Source organism: Antedon mediterranea, chromosome 6 (assembly GCF_964355755.1).
Source record: "Antedon mediterranea chromosome 6, ecAntMedi1.1, whole genome shotgun sequence".
NCBI classification, from domain to species: Eukaryota; Metazoa; Echinodermata; class Crinoidea; order Comatulida; family Antedonidae; genus Antedon; species Antedon mediterranea.
Window position 1 is genome coordinate 759,111 of NC_092675.1, and position 18,211 is coordinate 777,321.

The 18,211-nt window shown below is 32.1% G+C and overlaps 1 protein-coding gene across 5 annotated transcripts in view; it reads right to left on the minus strand.

Annotated features, from left to right (window-relative positions):
* The window catches only part of LOC140052286 (PH and SEC7 domain-containing protein 3-like), a 46,008-nt gene that overhangs the window by 14,200 nt on the left and 13,597 nt on the right, over nucleotides 1-18,211 (minus strand). For 3 of the 5 annotated variants that reach the window (XM_072097765.1, XM_072097768.1, XM_072097767.1), the window contains exons 3-9: nucleotides 8,878-8,931; nucleotides 7,443-8,661; nucleotides 6,966-7,218; nucleotides 6,390-6,599; nucleotides 5,454-5,535; nucleotides 2,635-2,705; nucleotides 235-297 (exon numbers count right to left, since the gene is read on the minus strand). In XM_072097765.1, coding sequence (XP_071953866.1) covers nucleotides 235-297; nucleotides 2,635-2,705; nucleotides 5,454-5,535; nucleotides 6,390-6,599; nucleotides 6,966-7,218; nucleotides 7,443-8,661; nucleotides 8,878-8,931 — 1,952 coding nt within the window. The remainder of the gene's footprint in view (nucleotides 1-234; nucleotides 298-2,634; nucleotides 2,706-5,453; nucleotides 5,536-6,389; nucleotides 6,600-6,965; nucleotides 7,219-7,442; nucleotides 8,662-8,877; nucleotides 8,932-18,211) is intronic. The other 2 variants (XM_072097766.1, XM_072097769.1) reach the window with 1 other exon arrangement.

Consider the following 18,211-nt stretch of genomic DNA (forward strand, 5'->3'; position numbering starts at 1 on the left):
TCAAGGAAAGAACCATAATCACCAAGCAATATAATGTTCTACTCTATGCATAATGAAACAACATGTAACACAAAGTGGAGTTGAATCCACAATTGTAGCAATGTAAGCACCTTAATTTGATCAGGATGCATAAAAGTATTAGTAAACAAATGCTACAGATGGTAGTGCACCATGGTAAAACAAAGATGTAAGAAAACAGAAATGTATTTTGCTTTCAAGATGAGCATTTCTTACATAATTGTTGATACTTCTGCTATCACCTGTTTGTTGAGATACTGATCCCTCCACATTAAAATCCTAAAGAAATTGAATATACGCCCTGTCTGTGTTAATAATGCTTTAAGTCAGGTAAATATATTGTGCAGTGTAGCTATTGTACACACCCAAACAACATTTTAAAGGTATAAACTGTTATTGTTTATTAATATTTTATTTATACTGGGCCAAGGGTGACCTCTTCAGTCAAAGACTGGTCTGTTATTGTTTATTAATATTTTATTTATACTGGGCCAAGGGTGACCTATTCAGTCAAAGACTGGTCTGTTATTGTTTATTAATATTTTATTTATACTGGGCCAAGGGTGACCTCTTCAGTCAAAGACTGGTCTCCCAGAATGCCCAGTTATTATCAGTACACCGGGGTAACACCTACTCATCTCGAAAGATGTACTAGGTTAACATGAGCTAAATCTGTACACTGGACCTACAGTGAAAAGGAGGGGACCTGTTACAGTCCCATGTCATCTTCTCAAAAGTTATTCTTTTATGTTGATGATATAGGCCCAAATTATTTTGTAATCTACAGTAGTTGTGGTTACAATATTAGTTCAAGGAATACTATATTAAATTTATGTAATATTTTTATTGTTCCATCTGATTTTGGTAGTAATTTGCTACAATGTCCAGGCTGTAAAATAGCAAAAAACATCATTTACAATTAGGAGGTTACTCGTAAATGTAAATTGTGAATTTGACTAGAACTCTTGTGGTATAATACTGCTGAAACTTGGAAGCTTTCTAAAGATTTTAAAAGCTAATTTGAATAGTAATAATAAATGATAAATCATTAATAAATTGCTTTTAAAAAACAAATCGCATCTTCTATCAATTTGCCGAGAGGCACATGTACACATTGAACGCTCATCTGCATTTCCTTTGCGGCACTTTCTACAGTCAACTATCAATTTCCTCCAATTGTCAAAAAAAAGTGTTACATTTTTAGAGATTGAGAAATGTATGAAGCTTAAAAAAACATAATCCTGGTTTCTCACATTTTCTAAAACTGATCTATAATAAATTAAATTATTATCATAATATACCAATAGAAAACATTCATTTTTAATTAGAAATTTATAAACGCCCTAATTGAGGAAGGTCCCTGTTAAAACAAGTCTTTTTGAACACAAGTGCTTCCAGCTCCTATATATTATTCCTACAAGGGCATAAACTCCAATCTGTTTACACTAATAAGTTTTAATAATTTCCAACAGTATTTCTCTAAAATAAGACAACCTCTCCCCTCCCTTATTTGCATAAGTATAGACAAACATGTAGATGGTGAAAAACACTTAGTCAGATTTAATAATCATACCCCTTTACCATACATAATATTGGACTTGAGCCTGTCACTGTTAATGCCAAATAAGGTATGTGTTAGCGTCAGTACGTACCTTGTACGAACTAGAAATTCAATCAGTCATAAAACTTACAGAGAACTTTGGATGAAAAGCTATATATTGTATAAATATCAGATAAATAGTAAGCCTGGTTAAAATCTGTTTGTAGACACCCTTGCCACTGAGCAATAACGTAGGAGCCTGGCAGGACAAGTAGACTAATCAACTTTATAGCAATAATTCAAAAACAACATATTTCATGGTCATGTTTAATATCTTTCAAATCTGAGTAACCTGCTCAATTTATGAAAGTAAATCCTTTCAAATTGTATGGGAAAAAAAATAATTGGAAACAATAATTGTAAATAAAAACAGAACCTATAAAGAGATGACTGAAGACAGAAGTGAGCAGAGGAATTTTGTTGCAACCTTGTATATTATAATATATTTTATATATAATAATTATTTACATATCTCTAAAATACAAACATCTCAAATGCACCATTAGTTTAGTATAAAATTAATAGATTGCCATATCACTATACATCTATGTTCTTCTTAGAGATAAAATGTTAGGTTTTGCCTAAAAATAAAAATTTTCTAACTCATAGGGAATAATTTGACACGAACGAAAAAAGCACATAGGAAAAAACATTTATAATACTTATAATGTGTGTATGCATAATTGAGAACTAGTGCTGTACCACACCAAAGATTTCAAGTATTTGAATAATACCATGAAAGCACCAGTGATGTAATGGTTAGGACATCTGCATATCAAGCAGAAAGTTCAGAGATCAAATATTGGTCAAACAGCTTTTTCTCATTCTCAAAGATTTCCTAATTATAATCGTTTCAAAATTAATTTATTAATTTTCAGTATATCACTGAGTGGTTTAGAATTTCTTCTATGCCTGAAAATATGTGTATATATAAATAAACTGTTATTTTAATGACAGTTGGAAAGCATTTGAGCATAAAGTGTTTTGAAAATTGTGCTTTATAGTATATAGCTTACCTTGTGTAAATACAAAATAAGACCTTTAATTACAGCATAGTACATCCGCCATGACCTCTTTCCCTTTGGAGCTAAAACAGGAAATATAAGACACAGCATAGTGAATGAACAAAGATGTTGGCATGTTTTGGGGGTTTGTTAGTATACTTAAAAATAGTAATTAATATCTTGTGGTTTGTCATATGCTGTACACAAAGGGCAATTTTCACTCTTAACTATTAATTTCAATAAATATACTTATATTCCTCCTTTCAGTTTCATATAGATTATAAATACAAATCCATTATAGTATTTAAAGTGTTTAAAATAAATTACTATTATAGATAAGGATATCAAGTAATGCATTCACAGGCTTTGGAAGACAATAGGATTAGGAAGATAAGAAGACGAAATGTACAGATTCAAATAAAACAGACCATGGTCGTGTTCGTACGGTGGTTAAAATAAGCGCTTAATTTCACCCATGCCTCGGGTTATAAATTGAGCGTTGTTTGTACTTGAAATATTTAACCGCTTAAATGCTTAATCGACGAATCACAAACCGGAAATTACGTTTTAAGGTCAGTTGTCTTTACAACATACGACCCCATTTTCGCACGCTAGTTTCGTGTTGTATATTTTTTAATCGCGATCTTTCTTTACAATAACAATTACTTGCTACCTTTTACACCGCTTATCATCCTTGCGACAAACCTTATGCCTCTTAACGCCGATAATCCTGCCGAAATATGCCTTCTCCTGACGACCATTATTTTACTCATTGACGAAGAATTTGAGCCCAATGTTACATGACGGAAACACCACCGACCAGCTAGGCCTACTAAGCGGGGTGTATTCCTAAGCGGTCTACACCAACAAGGACAGCACCAGCTGACAATCGCTCTCGAAGCGTGTATGGAAGAGCTTCGTAGGAGAAATGACGGGCCTAGGCAGCGAACGTTTGTCAAAATTTGACACATTGCCTCTATCGGAGATTCATTATCCTCGAAGGCCGAGTATAATTGGATTATCGCTGAAATAACCTGCAAATTTGGTGAACATTTTGCCTCGAATTTTTTTGTAGCCTGAGGCAAAAGTTAATTGGATCACGCGAACGGAAATCGGGAATAAGCTGGTATTTTCAACCCCTACGAACAGGCCCTAGTTGCAAAAACATGCTATTTTCACATTTATTTTGCAGGAAATATTTCAAATGCCTTTTTCATTTTATTCTTTATTTGAATGAAAAGGCCATATGTAACCTATGTTGAATTAATCTTACTTAACATTTAAACAATTTACAACAGGTTTAAACTTTTCCTGACCTACGTACAGTCATTTCCCTTTCAAATAAATTTAAATCCTCTTTAAAGATGTATTTCACAACATACATTAATAATCTGATTATCATATCTATTATATAACAATAATTAATAGACAATGTATAAATTTATTTGAGCACGAAAAAACAAATAACCGTTTTTTCACACCAATTTCAATTTAATTAACATATACTACGGTATATCAATTTATAGAATTTTTAAAAAATTTATCATTACGGTATTAGTATTACATTAAAAAATATATAAATGAAAAAAATGTATTATTAAATCTATTCTGATAACAATATTAACAGAACATTTTAATATATCAATTTTGTTTTATTTTATAAAATGTTGTTTGTTCTGCAATGTGCTATTAACTGTCTTTAATACAGTACCAAGCTACTGTAACTGCATGTTTTGTTGACGATACTCTTATTGAACAAAGGGAAATATATAATATTATAATTAGGAGGAGTGCTATTGTGTCTGTAATTGGGTAATTTAGTGTTTTTAATTGGTGCATTATTTGTCATTTGTCCACTCATACGAGTCAATTATGTTCTAATAGTTGAAGGTTCAATATTTTTATTTTCCTCATTTATGATTTTGACCTAAAATATATTATTAAATTTATTCTATATAATACTAGTAACACTATAACGTATTAATATAAAGTGTTAATATTTAAAGTTAGTTAAAGGGATATAAAGCTTTGTCTGCACTATCAATCTATAGTTTGACAAAAAAAGTGTGACGTGACCAAATATGGTAGTCACATAAAGTTTGATAGTGTAGACAGAGCTTTATGTCTTTATACAGTACAAAGATAACTGCATGTTTTTATGATGTTTTTGTATTTGAACAAAGAGAAACACATTTTTTATTTTTGCTTCTTTCACGATGTTGACCTGTTATTCAGGTTCACATGATTCATGTGCGATACTCGTTAAAATATATTTCCAAGAGCATATTCATTTTGATTCATCTCAAAAGCAACAAATCTATACTTGCTATTGTAATGCAATTAGTTGTAGGCAAATTAGGCAAGAGAATAATAGTTATTGATGATAATTTTGAGAGACAAGACAGTGAATAATGTTAATAATATGTTGAATAAATCTCTTGAAAATGATGTTTTTAAATTCAACCTTTAATAATAAATAACAAAATATATTATATAACTTGTTTTATATAACCAGTTTTATCTATATATACAGTTTATTTAACAACTCCCTGATTGATAAACCAAGCATAATAAATTTAATTTAAAGAATTTGAAAAATTGTAGTATTTAAAATGTGCTCAATTGGGCAACATTTAGGTTAAAGTTCATAACAAAAATATGTACATACTAGGCAGGCAAAATATTGTACATTTGAGTGATAAATCACTAAGGTATTTTGTTGTTGCGTGTACAGTATTTAAAAAAAGGCCACAGCTTTACCACTACAGACTAATTATGTTACCATTCTTAGGTTTCTTACATTTTCACAAAAAAAAGATGGTTAAACTTACTTTTTTTGCCATCGCCATCTTTAATGTTCTTTCTCATGATGTAGCCTTGCATAAAAACAGGAGCATTTGGATCACTTTGGAGCTAGACATAGCGAACAAATAGCACAAAAACATCTTTAATATTTTTAATCATTCAATGCAATAACAATGATGCATTACAGAATACAGAATTAGTTGCTACTTGATTTGTTTTCTAAATCCTTAAATATGAATTGAAATTTATATTTATACTGGGTAACCTCTTCAGTCAAAGACTGGTCTCCCAGAGGGCCCAGTTGGTGATCAGTGGCTGTGATGTACTAATACACCGGGGTAACCCCCTACTCGTCTCGAAAGATGTACTTTAAAGTGCACACGAGCTAGATGTGTACACTGGACCTACGGTTTATAGTCCTTATCCGAGAAGACTCGTTCTACCACCAGAACTATGGAGTGAGTGAGCCTCGAACCCCTGCCGATGTTATGGCTACGTAATTACGGTTCCACTGTCTTAACCGCTCGGCCACTCACTCACAATGTTTAAATGTCGTATTCTATTCTCAAAAAATTTCATCTGGTTTCAATAGATATTAAATAAATAAAGGTTAACTTTTAGTTAAACCAGTTGACAAGTACTTACTTGCTACGTTTAAATATCGTATTCTATGTTGTTAATTCTCATTAGTAAACATGTTGGTGGTGGGTGGATTATTTTATCTTAATTTTGGATATTGCATATTTTGTAAATAGATAGATGATGATGATGATATTGTTTGTCAAACATCACCTGTAATTGGGAACTTTGTTCCTTTTGAAATGTTTTTGTGCAAATAAAAAAAAAATGCAGATAGTATCACTAAATACTTTTAGTTGAGAAAGTTCATCAATGAATATCTCACACGTGTTTGAATTGTATACATAATTGAAAATCTATGTAGAATTATATAATATGTTTACCTCCATAAAAGGGTTACCACTAAGTGTTCTGGTGCCATTTGGTGGGGTTTGGAATGAGATTTCCTGTGCCTCACCCTTTGCCCACTGAATGTTGTTCATCTTAATTGACTGGTAAATCCTCTTTAGAAGCTCCCTTGGGAAGTCCTCTCCGTCGTTCATCTTTTCCAAGTTTAGTTGGAATGCTGGTAAAGTCATCTTTTTGCCTATGTTCTGCAAAAACATAGTATAAAAAAATATTTGTCATCTACAGTACTAGTTCCAATACACAGTACTAGTTCCAATACACAGTACTAGTTCCAATACACAGTACTAGTTCCAATTCACAGTACTAGTTCCAATACACAGTACTAGTTCCAATACACAGTACTAGTTCCAATACACAGTACTAGTTCCAATACACAGTACTAGTTCCAATACACAGTACTAGTTCCAATACACAGTACTAGTTCCAATACACAGTATTAGTTCCAATACACAGTATATCAGTTCCAATTGCAGTTGTTTTCAATAGAGGCTTTTATCTGCCACCTCCCTTACCTTACCTTATATTTTGCATAAATCTTTTAAGGTACTTACTTGTCCATGTAAATCTGTGTTCAACAAAAGCATTGCACATACTAACGTATGTACTGTATCACTAGATTTGAATTTTCCTGGATTGCATTCGTTATATCGCCGTGAGAAATGCGTCAATATGCGTTCTCTTTCCTGAGTCTCGCCAACTAACGTAATTGCCTTGAGAAATTTCCGTAAAGAAGAGTCCAGCTTTTCATTGGCAAAATTAAAATAATTTAAATATTCTTCAGCTACTATTTGACTAAAATCATTTCTGGATGATAAAAAGAAAGAAAAACAAGTTTAATAAATTGTCTCTTAACGTTGACCTAAAAATAAAAAATGTTAAAATGATCGATGATTGAGTTAAAAAAAGAACTTAATAATCAAAATGAAGCCTGAAGTCATTAGACCTCAATAAACTGTTTCTTTTTATAGTTTCCAAGATATTAATTTAAAAAGTCACTTTTTATTTTAAAAAAACAACTTTAAACTAACCTTTTACTAAGATGTTTTGCAACGTCTGATCGTTTAAATCCATCTAATAAAAACAGCCGCTTTGCTAATCTTTTCGCAGAGGGTTTATCAAGACCTTTACTACTATTGTTCATGATAGCATCTTCTAGCGTTTTCATGTCGAGTGCATCTTCCGAATCTATGGTTGAACATGATGCACTCCTGGGTATAGACTCTTCTTCAGGATATAAATCTTGAGTAGTTGACTGTGACATTTCCAAACAACCAGTGCTATGAGAAAGCCTTAAGGCACCTTGTGGAGTCGTCTTTGTCGGAGATTTCTTCGGTGATGTTTGAGGGGCTAAGAAATTTTTATGTGAATCTGAAGGTAAATCATTGGGTCTAGCCAGAGTTGGAGAAGTTGTGGAGGTTTCTTGTTCATTGTGTTCAATGTGGTTGGACATGTTTGCGATGTCAACATCTTCATTAAAATGCGTCTCCACGAATGGTTGCTGCGATTCTTTTTGCTTACTCAATACAAATTCATTAACCTGAGAATTCATTGAATCTAAGTCTGGGTCTGAATCTGCAGCACTTCCTTCTGAAGAACCACCGACTCCAGAATCATGCCGCCTTTCTCGTCTAAGAGTCTCCTCATCTGGGCCTACATCGTGGTGCCCATTAATTTGTATTACTGGTTCATTCGAAATTTTATTTGAGTTCGTATCCATTATTTGAACACCGACTGCTTCCGACAAAGACGAGTCCTCACGATGTATGAGAGCACTAGTTACAAGTACTTTGTTACTAGGTGTCAAATCAGACAAACTAGAGTCTGTACTACTTGACATCATAGCACTGGAAAATTGCTCGCGTGTTCCATGCTCACACTTGCTACTCAATGGTGTAAATGAGTCGGTGTTAACTCCAATGTTCGATTGACTACCATTTTGTAAACTTACATTTTGCTCCATCGATTTATTTTCTGCAGTATTATTACCTACAGTTTTATCAACAGTATTTTGTTCCTCAATAATTGTAAACTGTGATGACGGAGAGCTCACTAGTTTTTCACTCCTGGCAATTTCCGCTCGTAGCGATGCCTCAAGGCCAGCCTTTTCAAGCTCCTTTCCGCTAGATGTTAGCCGGATATAGTTGGCTGTAGGACTTGTTGGCTGACTTGATTGTGCTAATCGTTTCTCATTAAGATCCCTCGTTATTGGTTCCATAAACTTTTCAACTCGTTTTCTTATTTTTGCATCTACGACAAAAACGTTATTAAAAAGATGAAGGAGATATTTGCTTAAGGTTTTAAAAGTTTATTTACATTCAGTATCAGTATCAAATTATTTCACCATATTTAATCATGACAATAATTACTTTCGGTAGAGTGGCCACAAAAACAATGTCTATTTTTTTTTGGTAATGATGAAACAGTTATTTTTAAACTTTACTGAAGAAAAACATTTGATATTACCTTCTTTAACTTTCAGCACCAAGCAATCTGGTGATTTCATTAAACATGAAACAGCTGAAAAATAAGAAAATAAATTTTAAAATTTAAAATACAATTGTTTACAGTATATAAAAAATATGAAAATAAACATAAAGATGAGAAGAAAAATATAGAATATCAAATTTTATTCAGTAATACAGTAATAACGTAAACTGTCTTTAACTTTGTGTACAGTACATATCAAGTATGATTTTATTGTTAATTCTAACAATCTTAAATTCGTATGAAAAATAAGTCTATTTTCTAATTTATTTCTTTTCAACTTTTATATATCCATCGATTCATTTTGGTATTTATTTTACGACAGATTTAAGAGTACATAAATTAAACTGTCGGCAGTTTCTTTAATGATTAATTTTCTCTTAATACAGTATTTTAATAACTGTAGAATGTTGATCCATTGATGAATTACATTAACCAAATCTTTGAATAACATCTACAGTACAAACTTTATATGAATAAAATTCTTAAACATTTGTACAGTATTAATGTGGCTTGCTTATGATGAGTCGTATAATTGACAGGTTATGCCTACAATGATTGATTGTACCTGTACATATGTCAATTTATAAAGCAAATGTATTCATTTTCTATATATAAAATTCTGAATGTCCTATTTAATTATAGGGCATCTGGGGTCACAATTATCACAAAAATCTCACATAAATCATCTTAACTATATTTTGATTTTAGTTGCTTGCTTGCTTTCTTGTTGGTTTTCAGGATAACTTTAAGCAAATATATATTTTTTCCACAGTCAATTCCACAAATAAAAAGAATTATTGTAGTATAGAACTGTACAACTGTAATATACATCTTCAGTAGTATTGTAATGTTTTAACATCATCATTACATATTATTATCATTACAATAATTACTGTATGTTGCTTAAATAAGTTTTCAGGACAATTTAAGCAAATATATATTTTTTCCACATTCAATTCCACAAAGTAGTAGAACTGTACAACTGTTATATTCATCTTCAGTAGTATTGTAATGTTTTAACAGCAACATCTTGCATATTATTATCATTACAATAATTATCACCTTTACACAAAAATTCTCATAAAGAAGTAGAGCTACTACAGCACATCTCAATATTTAGCGTTTACTTAATGACTATGATGAGACGGGCATGTTACCTATGAATAATTGTAATGTCTGGACACAATTTAATTTCATTTGGTTTCCATAGCAACATGCACAGATAGCAAGTCCTAATTTCGGGTGTGATTAAAATGATGTGTGACAATCAATGAGATGTAATTGAGGCATCATTTTTTAGATATTTTCAATACTGTTGATGACTTTAAACAGATAATAATAAGACAATTAACTAAAATGTACACTACATTTTACCAGTTTTATGTCTTGCTTGTCAATATTGTCAATTCATTAATTTGTTTATTATTGATAATTGAAAAGAAATTGATAATAAATTAGATTCCTATCAGTTAATGTTCAGATGTCATTAAATTTAGTACAATTTTTTAAATAACTATGAGATTGTATCTTTAAGCTTGGTTCAATGCACTGCGAGTGCAAAGGCAAGCGAGTTGACCAATAACAAACGACATTTTAAATAATCCATCGCTTGTGATTGATCAAATTATTTGTGCTGTGCTTAAATCCTTGCATTGTGTCCTAGTGGGAACCAAGCTTTAGTCAGGGACCAGATTAAAGGTACATTCACATTAAGCTCTGGTGCGATGGTCATTTAAAAATTCATGTGTGTAGTGTTTAAGAATACACAAACCAATAGTGGTATTGGTAGTCTTCATAAAGTGCTAACTTACCTGGATTAACCGACATAGGCCTTTTCCCCTTCGAGGAAAGAACATAACTCGAAAAGTAATACAATTTTAAAGACTCCTCTCCAAGCCAATAGTATCACCCGTGAATTGTGCTCTCAGGTGGGAGACAATGTTATACATACCTCTCCATTTAAAAGGAATTTTCTCTCCTCAAAGAGGAAAAGGCCTATATCGGTTTATCCAGGTAAGCTAGGCACGAAATAGACTAGAACTGTTCACAATACAGTAACTCATTCCTGATTCAAAAAACTTATAATTCAACTTATAGTAATCTCAAAGGAAATTGTAGAATTTTTTCTAGTTTATTAAATAGGTCAACCTATACCTAAAGTCAAATTTATTCATGAAGAATTATCTACCATCTAACATTTATTTGGACGTACAGTACTATAAATTCTACAATTCAATTTACATACAAATGATTCAAGATGGCTTGCAACGCAAGGGGTACTGCAATACATTATGCTACAATTATTCACAACATTTCAACAGACATAAAAATAACCATGTTGTCAATTTAAAGGAATGTCGCTAAACATTCAAAACATAAAATCTAAAAACAAAAATATACTACGTACTGTACAGCTTCTTTCCCAAGAACTGTACAATAATGTGGTGGTTCCAGTATGAGCACTTAAATAATAGTGTGAAACAAATTACGAATGAAAACAAAAAATCTCTACTGTATGTGCATTACATATAACTTGATTCTAAGAATAATTATGTTTTTAGAAATGATTGATTTTCTCCCTGTGGGAAGAATTGTTTATATCATTTCTATATTATAATAGCCTAAATGACTTTAGATTCTAAGAAATATGGTTTTAAGAACGAATGATTCTCTCACTTGGGGGAGTTAATTCACTCGTATACAGTACAATGTGGTTCATCAGTACATTAATGCAAAATATCTCGGCATATAACAGCATCCTATATAAGACTTTAGATTCTTTAAAAACATGATTTTGGAAATGATTCTTTCACATGGAAAGAACATGTGGTTCACAGTATGATTACTGTACTCAATAAAAAATATCTGTAACATCAAAATCCTACTGTATGAATTTGGAATAAACATATTCATGTACTGTGTACATACCTTTGTCAATAGTATTCCAACAGTGATGCACACTAATAAGTCTTTTACACTATATAATACCAACCTCTATTAGCATTCCAATACTGATTCCTATTGCACTGTTGTACACAAACTAGCTACTAAAGCCTGTGCTCAGTACAACAAACAATAACCTGACTCGTAACAATGTAAGCGTGTCCAAGAAGAAAATGGTTTTCAAACAATACAAAGATTTGTTGCGATATGCATCATCGATTTCTGTTAATTAACTCCTAACGAGTGTAATAATAATGTCTTCAAGCGATATTACAAGTTAAACCAATTAAGGTAATAACATGAGAATTATGGTTTTGCAATAAAAAATAAAAAAAACTTTAATCTTGAACATTTGGTTATATTATGTAGACTCACGAGGATATTTTTAAATGATAATTCAATAAAACAGGAAAAAAAGATGGGTTGTTTTCAGAAGGCCATAGGAAACATGGTAATGTTATGAGTAATTTTTCCATTTTCCATTTTATTGAACAATTAAATAAAATACATACTTCTGTACAGTATAGGCGTATTGTTAATTCAATAAACATTTTTATGTCATGTATTGTATGAAAGCTTGTGGGCTACAGGGATTAAGCAATCAGAATAGACATTCATCCAAACTTAGTTTGTTCTACTCTAACCTAAATCAGTGAATTTGGTACGTAAGTGACCACACCTCATAAGCAGAAACTGTTTTCATCCTAAGGATATCCTCTTTTGGGTAAAAATTTTAGGCAATATGGGTGCATTATTAATTTAATTAAAGTTCTATAGTTAGTAAAGTATTATAGACTAGAATATCTCCTCTATTGAGACGCCTATTAACTCGTTGGATTTTGAAGGTGTCTCCTTAAATTTGGAGTGATTAGGACACTTGACTGTCATACAGAGAGACTCGGGTTCAATTCCAGACAACTTCCAGTCTACTCAGCTGTAAATGAGTACCTGGTTGAAAATACTAGGGAGGATTAAGCGGCTTGAGAGGGAACTGGCCACCCTACCACATAATGCTGAGGCTTAGTAAAATGAGCTCCTAATACTGTGGCTCTAATTCTCCTACATTCAGAAAAATAAGTATGGAACTTACCTCCTTTACAGGGTTAAAGGGTCATTCCATCTCAGTTCACCCAAAAAAAATGGAATTTTAAACCCTACCTCTTCCAATTTTGATGAAATTTGGTATATGGGTGATTCATAGCAATTAAAGCCAAAATTTCAAATTTTAACTTTATCGGACCAACGGTTTTCGAGATATCGCAATTTCAATTTTCGGTTTTTACGCAAAAAAGGGAGCGGCCGCCACGTTTCAAAGAGCTGTATCTCGGGAACTATAGGTTCGATTTTAAAAACAAAGGTATTTTTGTAAAGGGGAGACCATAAGGAACCTAAATATACTAATTGTGTGTGTTTTATGTTAATTTTAAGTTGAATAAAACTTTGACATATATTTTGACCTTGAAATTGACCCCGTGGAACACGCCCGATTTGTTGGTGACTATCACGAAAAATGTAGCCCTACTTGTCAACTACAACATATAAAAAAATTGGAGGGGTTTTTTTGTTTGTTTCCATGAAATTACAATTTGAAGTTGACATACCTCTTCCTTTTAGTGTATTTTTGGTGTTGTTATATACTTATACACAGTGTGAACACTAACTGTTAAGGTGTCTTATTGTTACGCTTTCTCATCAGGCCCACTTAAACAGTAGATATACTTTGATATGAGAAATACTGGGTAACTCACATACTTTTCAAATCAATTTTGACACATAGTTTAGTGTCCTTGCTATGTTATTATGCATATTAATGCATAATAAGTGATTGCAGAGAACATACATCAGTTACTGATGCCTTTTTAAAGGTTGTCATCCCCTATTTAAAATCAAAACTACCAACCATGAAAAAAGTTCATTATTTCACAGATGGATGTGGCGGCCAATACAAAAACAAATATAACTTTATTAACCTTTGCCACCACCAGGAAGATTTTGGTTTAGACGCCGAGGGGAATTTTTTCGCTACATCACATGGCAAGAGTGCATGTGATGGCATAGGTGGAACAGTTAAGAGGCTTGTCACTAAGAGAAGCTTACAGCGTTTGACTGAATGTCATATTCTCACATCTCTCAGTATGTTCGACTACTGTGTAATTTTTTATTTTTATTTATGTCTTTAGGCAATGTGGCCAAGGATTACCAATAGTGAATTAATCACTGTCCTATCAGATAGGTGGTAATCCCCCTGATACAGGGGCTATTGTGTGAACCAGTTCACCGGGATAACCCCCTACTCTTTTTCGAATAATGAACTGGGTTCTTTAAAGTACACACAGGTTATAACTGTGTACACTGGACCTACGGTTTATAGTCCTTATCTGAGAAGACTTGTTCCACCACCAGAACTAGGAGCGAGTCGGCCTCGAACCCTTGCCGATGTTGTTGTTGGCTCTTTAGGTACGGTAAACGACGCCCCTGCCTTAACCGCTCGGCCATATGACTCGCTCATATGGACATTCCAGGCATCAACTTTTTTCATGTGGGAATAGATGAGGTATCTACTGTGGAAAAAGAAATAAAGCCGAGATTCAACCTCGCCCAGACCATCAAGGGTACATTACAATATCATCGCTTTGTTCACGTTTATCTGGCACAGATGCAGGTCTACAAACTTAGTACCCAGATAAACCCTCCGGATGTGGTAGTGATTCAAGAATCTTTCAGTGATGAAAATGAAATTGTTGCTGATACACAACCCACCATTATTAGACTTCAGAATTTGTGTGCTGTAGTTATGATGGTGTCCCATTTGGTTGTGGATGTCTCAGAAGAGTTTGGGGATTATCAAATTAAATTTATGCATCCTCATGGGCCAGCGAAAATCTTTTATTGGCCGTCCAAAGAAGACTGTTGTTGGATTCCTGAATCAAATGTACATTGTATTATAGCCTCTCCGTTTATAAAATCCTCTTCGACTAGGAATTACAGTAATTTCCCAAAATGAACGCCACAACATTTCTAAATACTGTTTGAATTGGCCAGATGACAAGGAGTAAAGGCCAGATAGACAATTGTAACATTATAATAATATTTAGTTTGTAAATAAAATTATTTTTGGAATACATCAAATTGACATTGAAGTAATGCATGGACAGACACCAAAATACACTAAAATAACATAGTAAGGACACTAAACTATGTGTCAAAATTGATTTGAAAAGTATGTGAGTTACCCAGTATTTCTCATATCAAAATATATCTACTGTAGTGTTTAAGTGGGCCTGATGAGAAAGCGTAACAATAAGACACCTTAACAGTTAGTGTTCACACTGTGTATAAGTATATAACAACACCAAAAAATACACTAAAAGGAAGAGGTATGTCAACTTCAAATTGTAATTTCATGGAAACAAAGAAAAAAACCCCTCCAATTTTTTTATATGTTGTAGTTGACACGTAGGGCTACATTTTTCGTGATAGTCACCAACAAATCGGGCGTGTTCCACGGTGTCAATTTCAAGGTCAAAATATATTTCAAAGTTTTATTAAACTTAAAATTAACATAAAACACACACAATTAGTATATTTAGATTCCTTATGGTCTCCCCTTTACAAAAATACCTTTGCTTTTAAAATTGAACCTATAGTTCCCGAGATACAGCTCTTTGAAACGTGGCGGACGCGCCCTTTTTTGCGTAAAAACCGAAAATTGAAATTGCGATATCTCGAAAACCGTTGGTCCGATAAAGTTAAAATTTGAAATTTTGACTTTAATTGCTATGAATCACCCATATACCAAATTTCATCAAAATTGGAAGAGGTAGGGTTTAACTCATTGGGTGATCTGAGATGGAATGACCCTAAACTGAACATTACATCCTTTAGAATAAAACTCATGATGTAGGATATTAAAGGTGATGAGCCATGCAGGGACTTCAGAAACTTAAAGGCCAATTCATGATTCATACTTTCACAAAATTAAACTTAACGTTGGCATTAAGATGAATCATACAAACAGGATGCAACGTAATAAAATGAATAGATCCAATTTGTGGATAAATTGAACAATAATATTATTAGTGAAATGATAGAATGTGAATAGAATCCTGTTACAAAAACTAATAATTGATTGATTGATTTAATAATGAATCGATTAATTAATTAAATAAATGACTAAATGAGTGAATGCTAACAAAAAAAGAAGATATGACATTAGGAATAATGTTTTAATGAAAAGATTTAGATACTAAGCAATTATAATATTATTATTAATCACTATTAAAAACACATTGGGACCCACTGAAGTGCCAAATACAGGTACCAAAAATAAGGTTTTTATTATGTAATTTAATAACTTTTATTTAAAAATGAATTAAAAAATAAATGAATATATTAAATAACAATCATGTTTTTAAAATAGATACTTACTGTCAATGATAAGTATAAACTTAGTTTAAACTAAAGTATAATGAATTAAATGTAATACTGCAACTGTATTACTTCCTTGATTTATATTATGTTGCATGGTATTGAACAGAAACAACTACATTCATGTACTGTATGCAGGGAGTATGGGCTATTGTCAGAAACAACTACATTCATGTAACCTGTATGCAGGGAGTATGGGCTATTGTCAGAAACAACCACATTCATGTATGATCAAGGTCAGAATAATAATTCCTGTAGCACCTACTGTACACATCAATTGTTTAAAATAATATAAAAAATTGTTATATAGTAATCTTAATTTTATTAATATATACTTTAAAATTTGAAAATGTACTCATATTATTTCCATTTTAATTGGCAAAATAAAATTGAATTTTGAAAATTATTAGAAATTGTAGAATAAAATGATAAGTTCCGGTTAGCTATGGGTGTGGTAGGGAGTGTAGTTTTGTTATGAATTTCCTCTTTGGAAAAATAGTGAATACAAAGATGAATTATTTATAATAAATGACTAAATGGATTTATTAACAAATTAGGAAAAGACAGACAGGAATAATGTTTGAATGAACAATTTTAATCTGGTCACTATTAATATTCACAAATCAGAGACAAAGGAGAATAATATGGGTAGTGTACAAATAGACACTCTCTACAGTACAACAAAAATACATAAATTGGAAAGATATTGTGCAGTTTTTGGGGGATTTTTGCCAATTATGGTAAAAAGTTATTAAGCTAAATATGTAAAATTTATATTTCTACACCAAAAGTTGTCCCAGATTTTCTTCACAAATCATGGTATCAAATGTGTACAGTAGTCTGATTAAAAATAGCCAACGTGACTCATTTTTGTACCAGCTACATACTTCTTGGTCCCACAGTATTTCTGGTGACTCATTTTTGTACCAGCTACATACTTCTTGGTCCCACAGTATTTCTGGTGCAAATAGAAAATTGAGGTAATTTACTATAATGAAATGAGTCCCCTGTACTTTATTGTTTTTATCGAAATTGATCTTTTTTGAAAAATGTCAGTTTCTTCAGCATGAATTGTATGCAAACAATGTATCATATGGCTTTACTCATCATAACCTTCACCTATCATTAGGTAGGCTTAACCCCTAGTTCAATTATCCTCTAGCTGTTCCATGAGCCACACCATATTAATCATACGAAACAGCTAGCTTTACTCCCATTTCTATATGGTTTTCAAAATGGTTAAAACTGACGGCAATAGTGACAGAATTAGAATGTTTCCACTTTAAACCATTTTTAAAAAAAGGCCAACAATAGGCCTACAGAGAAACTACAGTACATTACCAAAAAATGTGGGTTTTCAATAGAAAACAGCTTTTTTTGTACTGAAACAATTTAATTAACCATTATCTTTTAAACTGAGCACTGAAATTGTATGATGAAAATGTATGTGAAATCGATACTGTCATTTATGTAAATATCTAATTACCAAATTTAAGATACAAATTTAAGAAAAAGAAAACAATAAAATCCATAAAAAGATTGGACAATACAGTTATCATACAGATTGAATTACAAATGATGAACTAGGTTATTAGGTCAATGATGATATTACTATTATCATTATCGGACATTAAACTCTGACGAAAAAACTTTAATGGCTCATTATTCATCAAGTATGATTAAGCCCAGCGTTATCAGATTAAGAACGGCAAGTTCAGAAAAATTACTACAAAAACGTTTTAACGATTGGAGAACAGTATTGAGTACACTAACATAAAAAAAAATGTAGTAGTTCCGGGTAGTAGGAAAGGATTTAAGACTTAACTTTGAAGGTATAATTGTCTACGTGCCCTTTCCAATGCCTTGCATACTTGCATCATAAAGTATTGATAACCAGTAATTCAAAAATAGATTAACATCGTATCATAAAACGTTGATG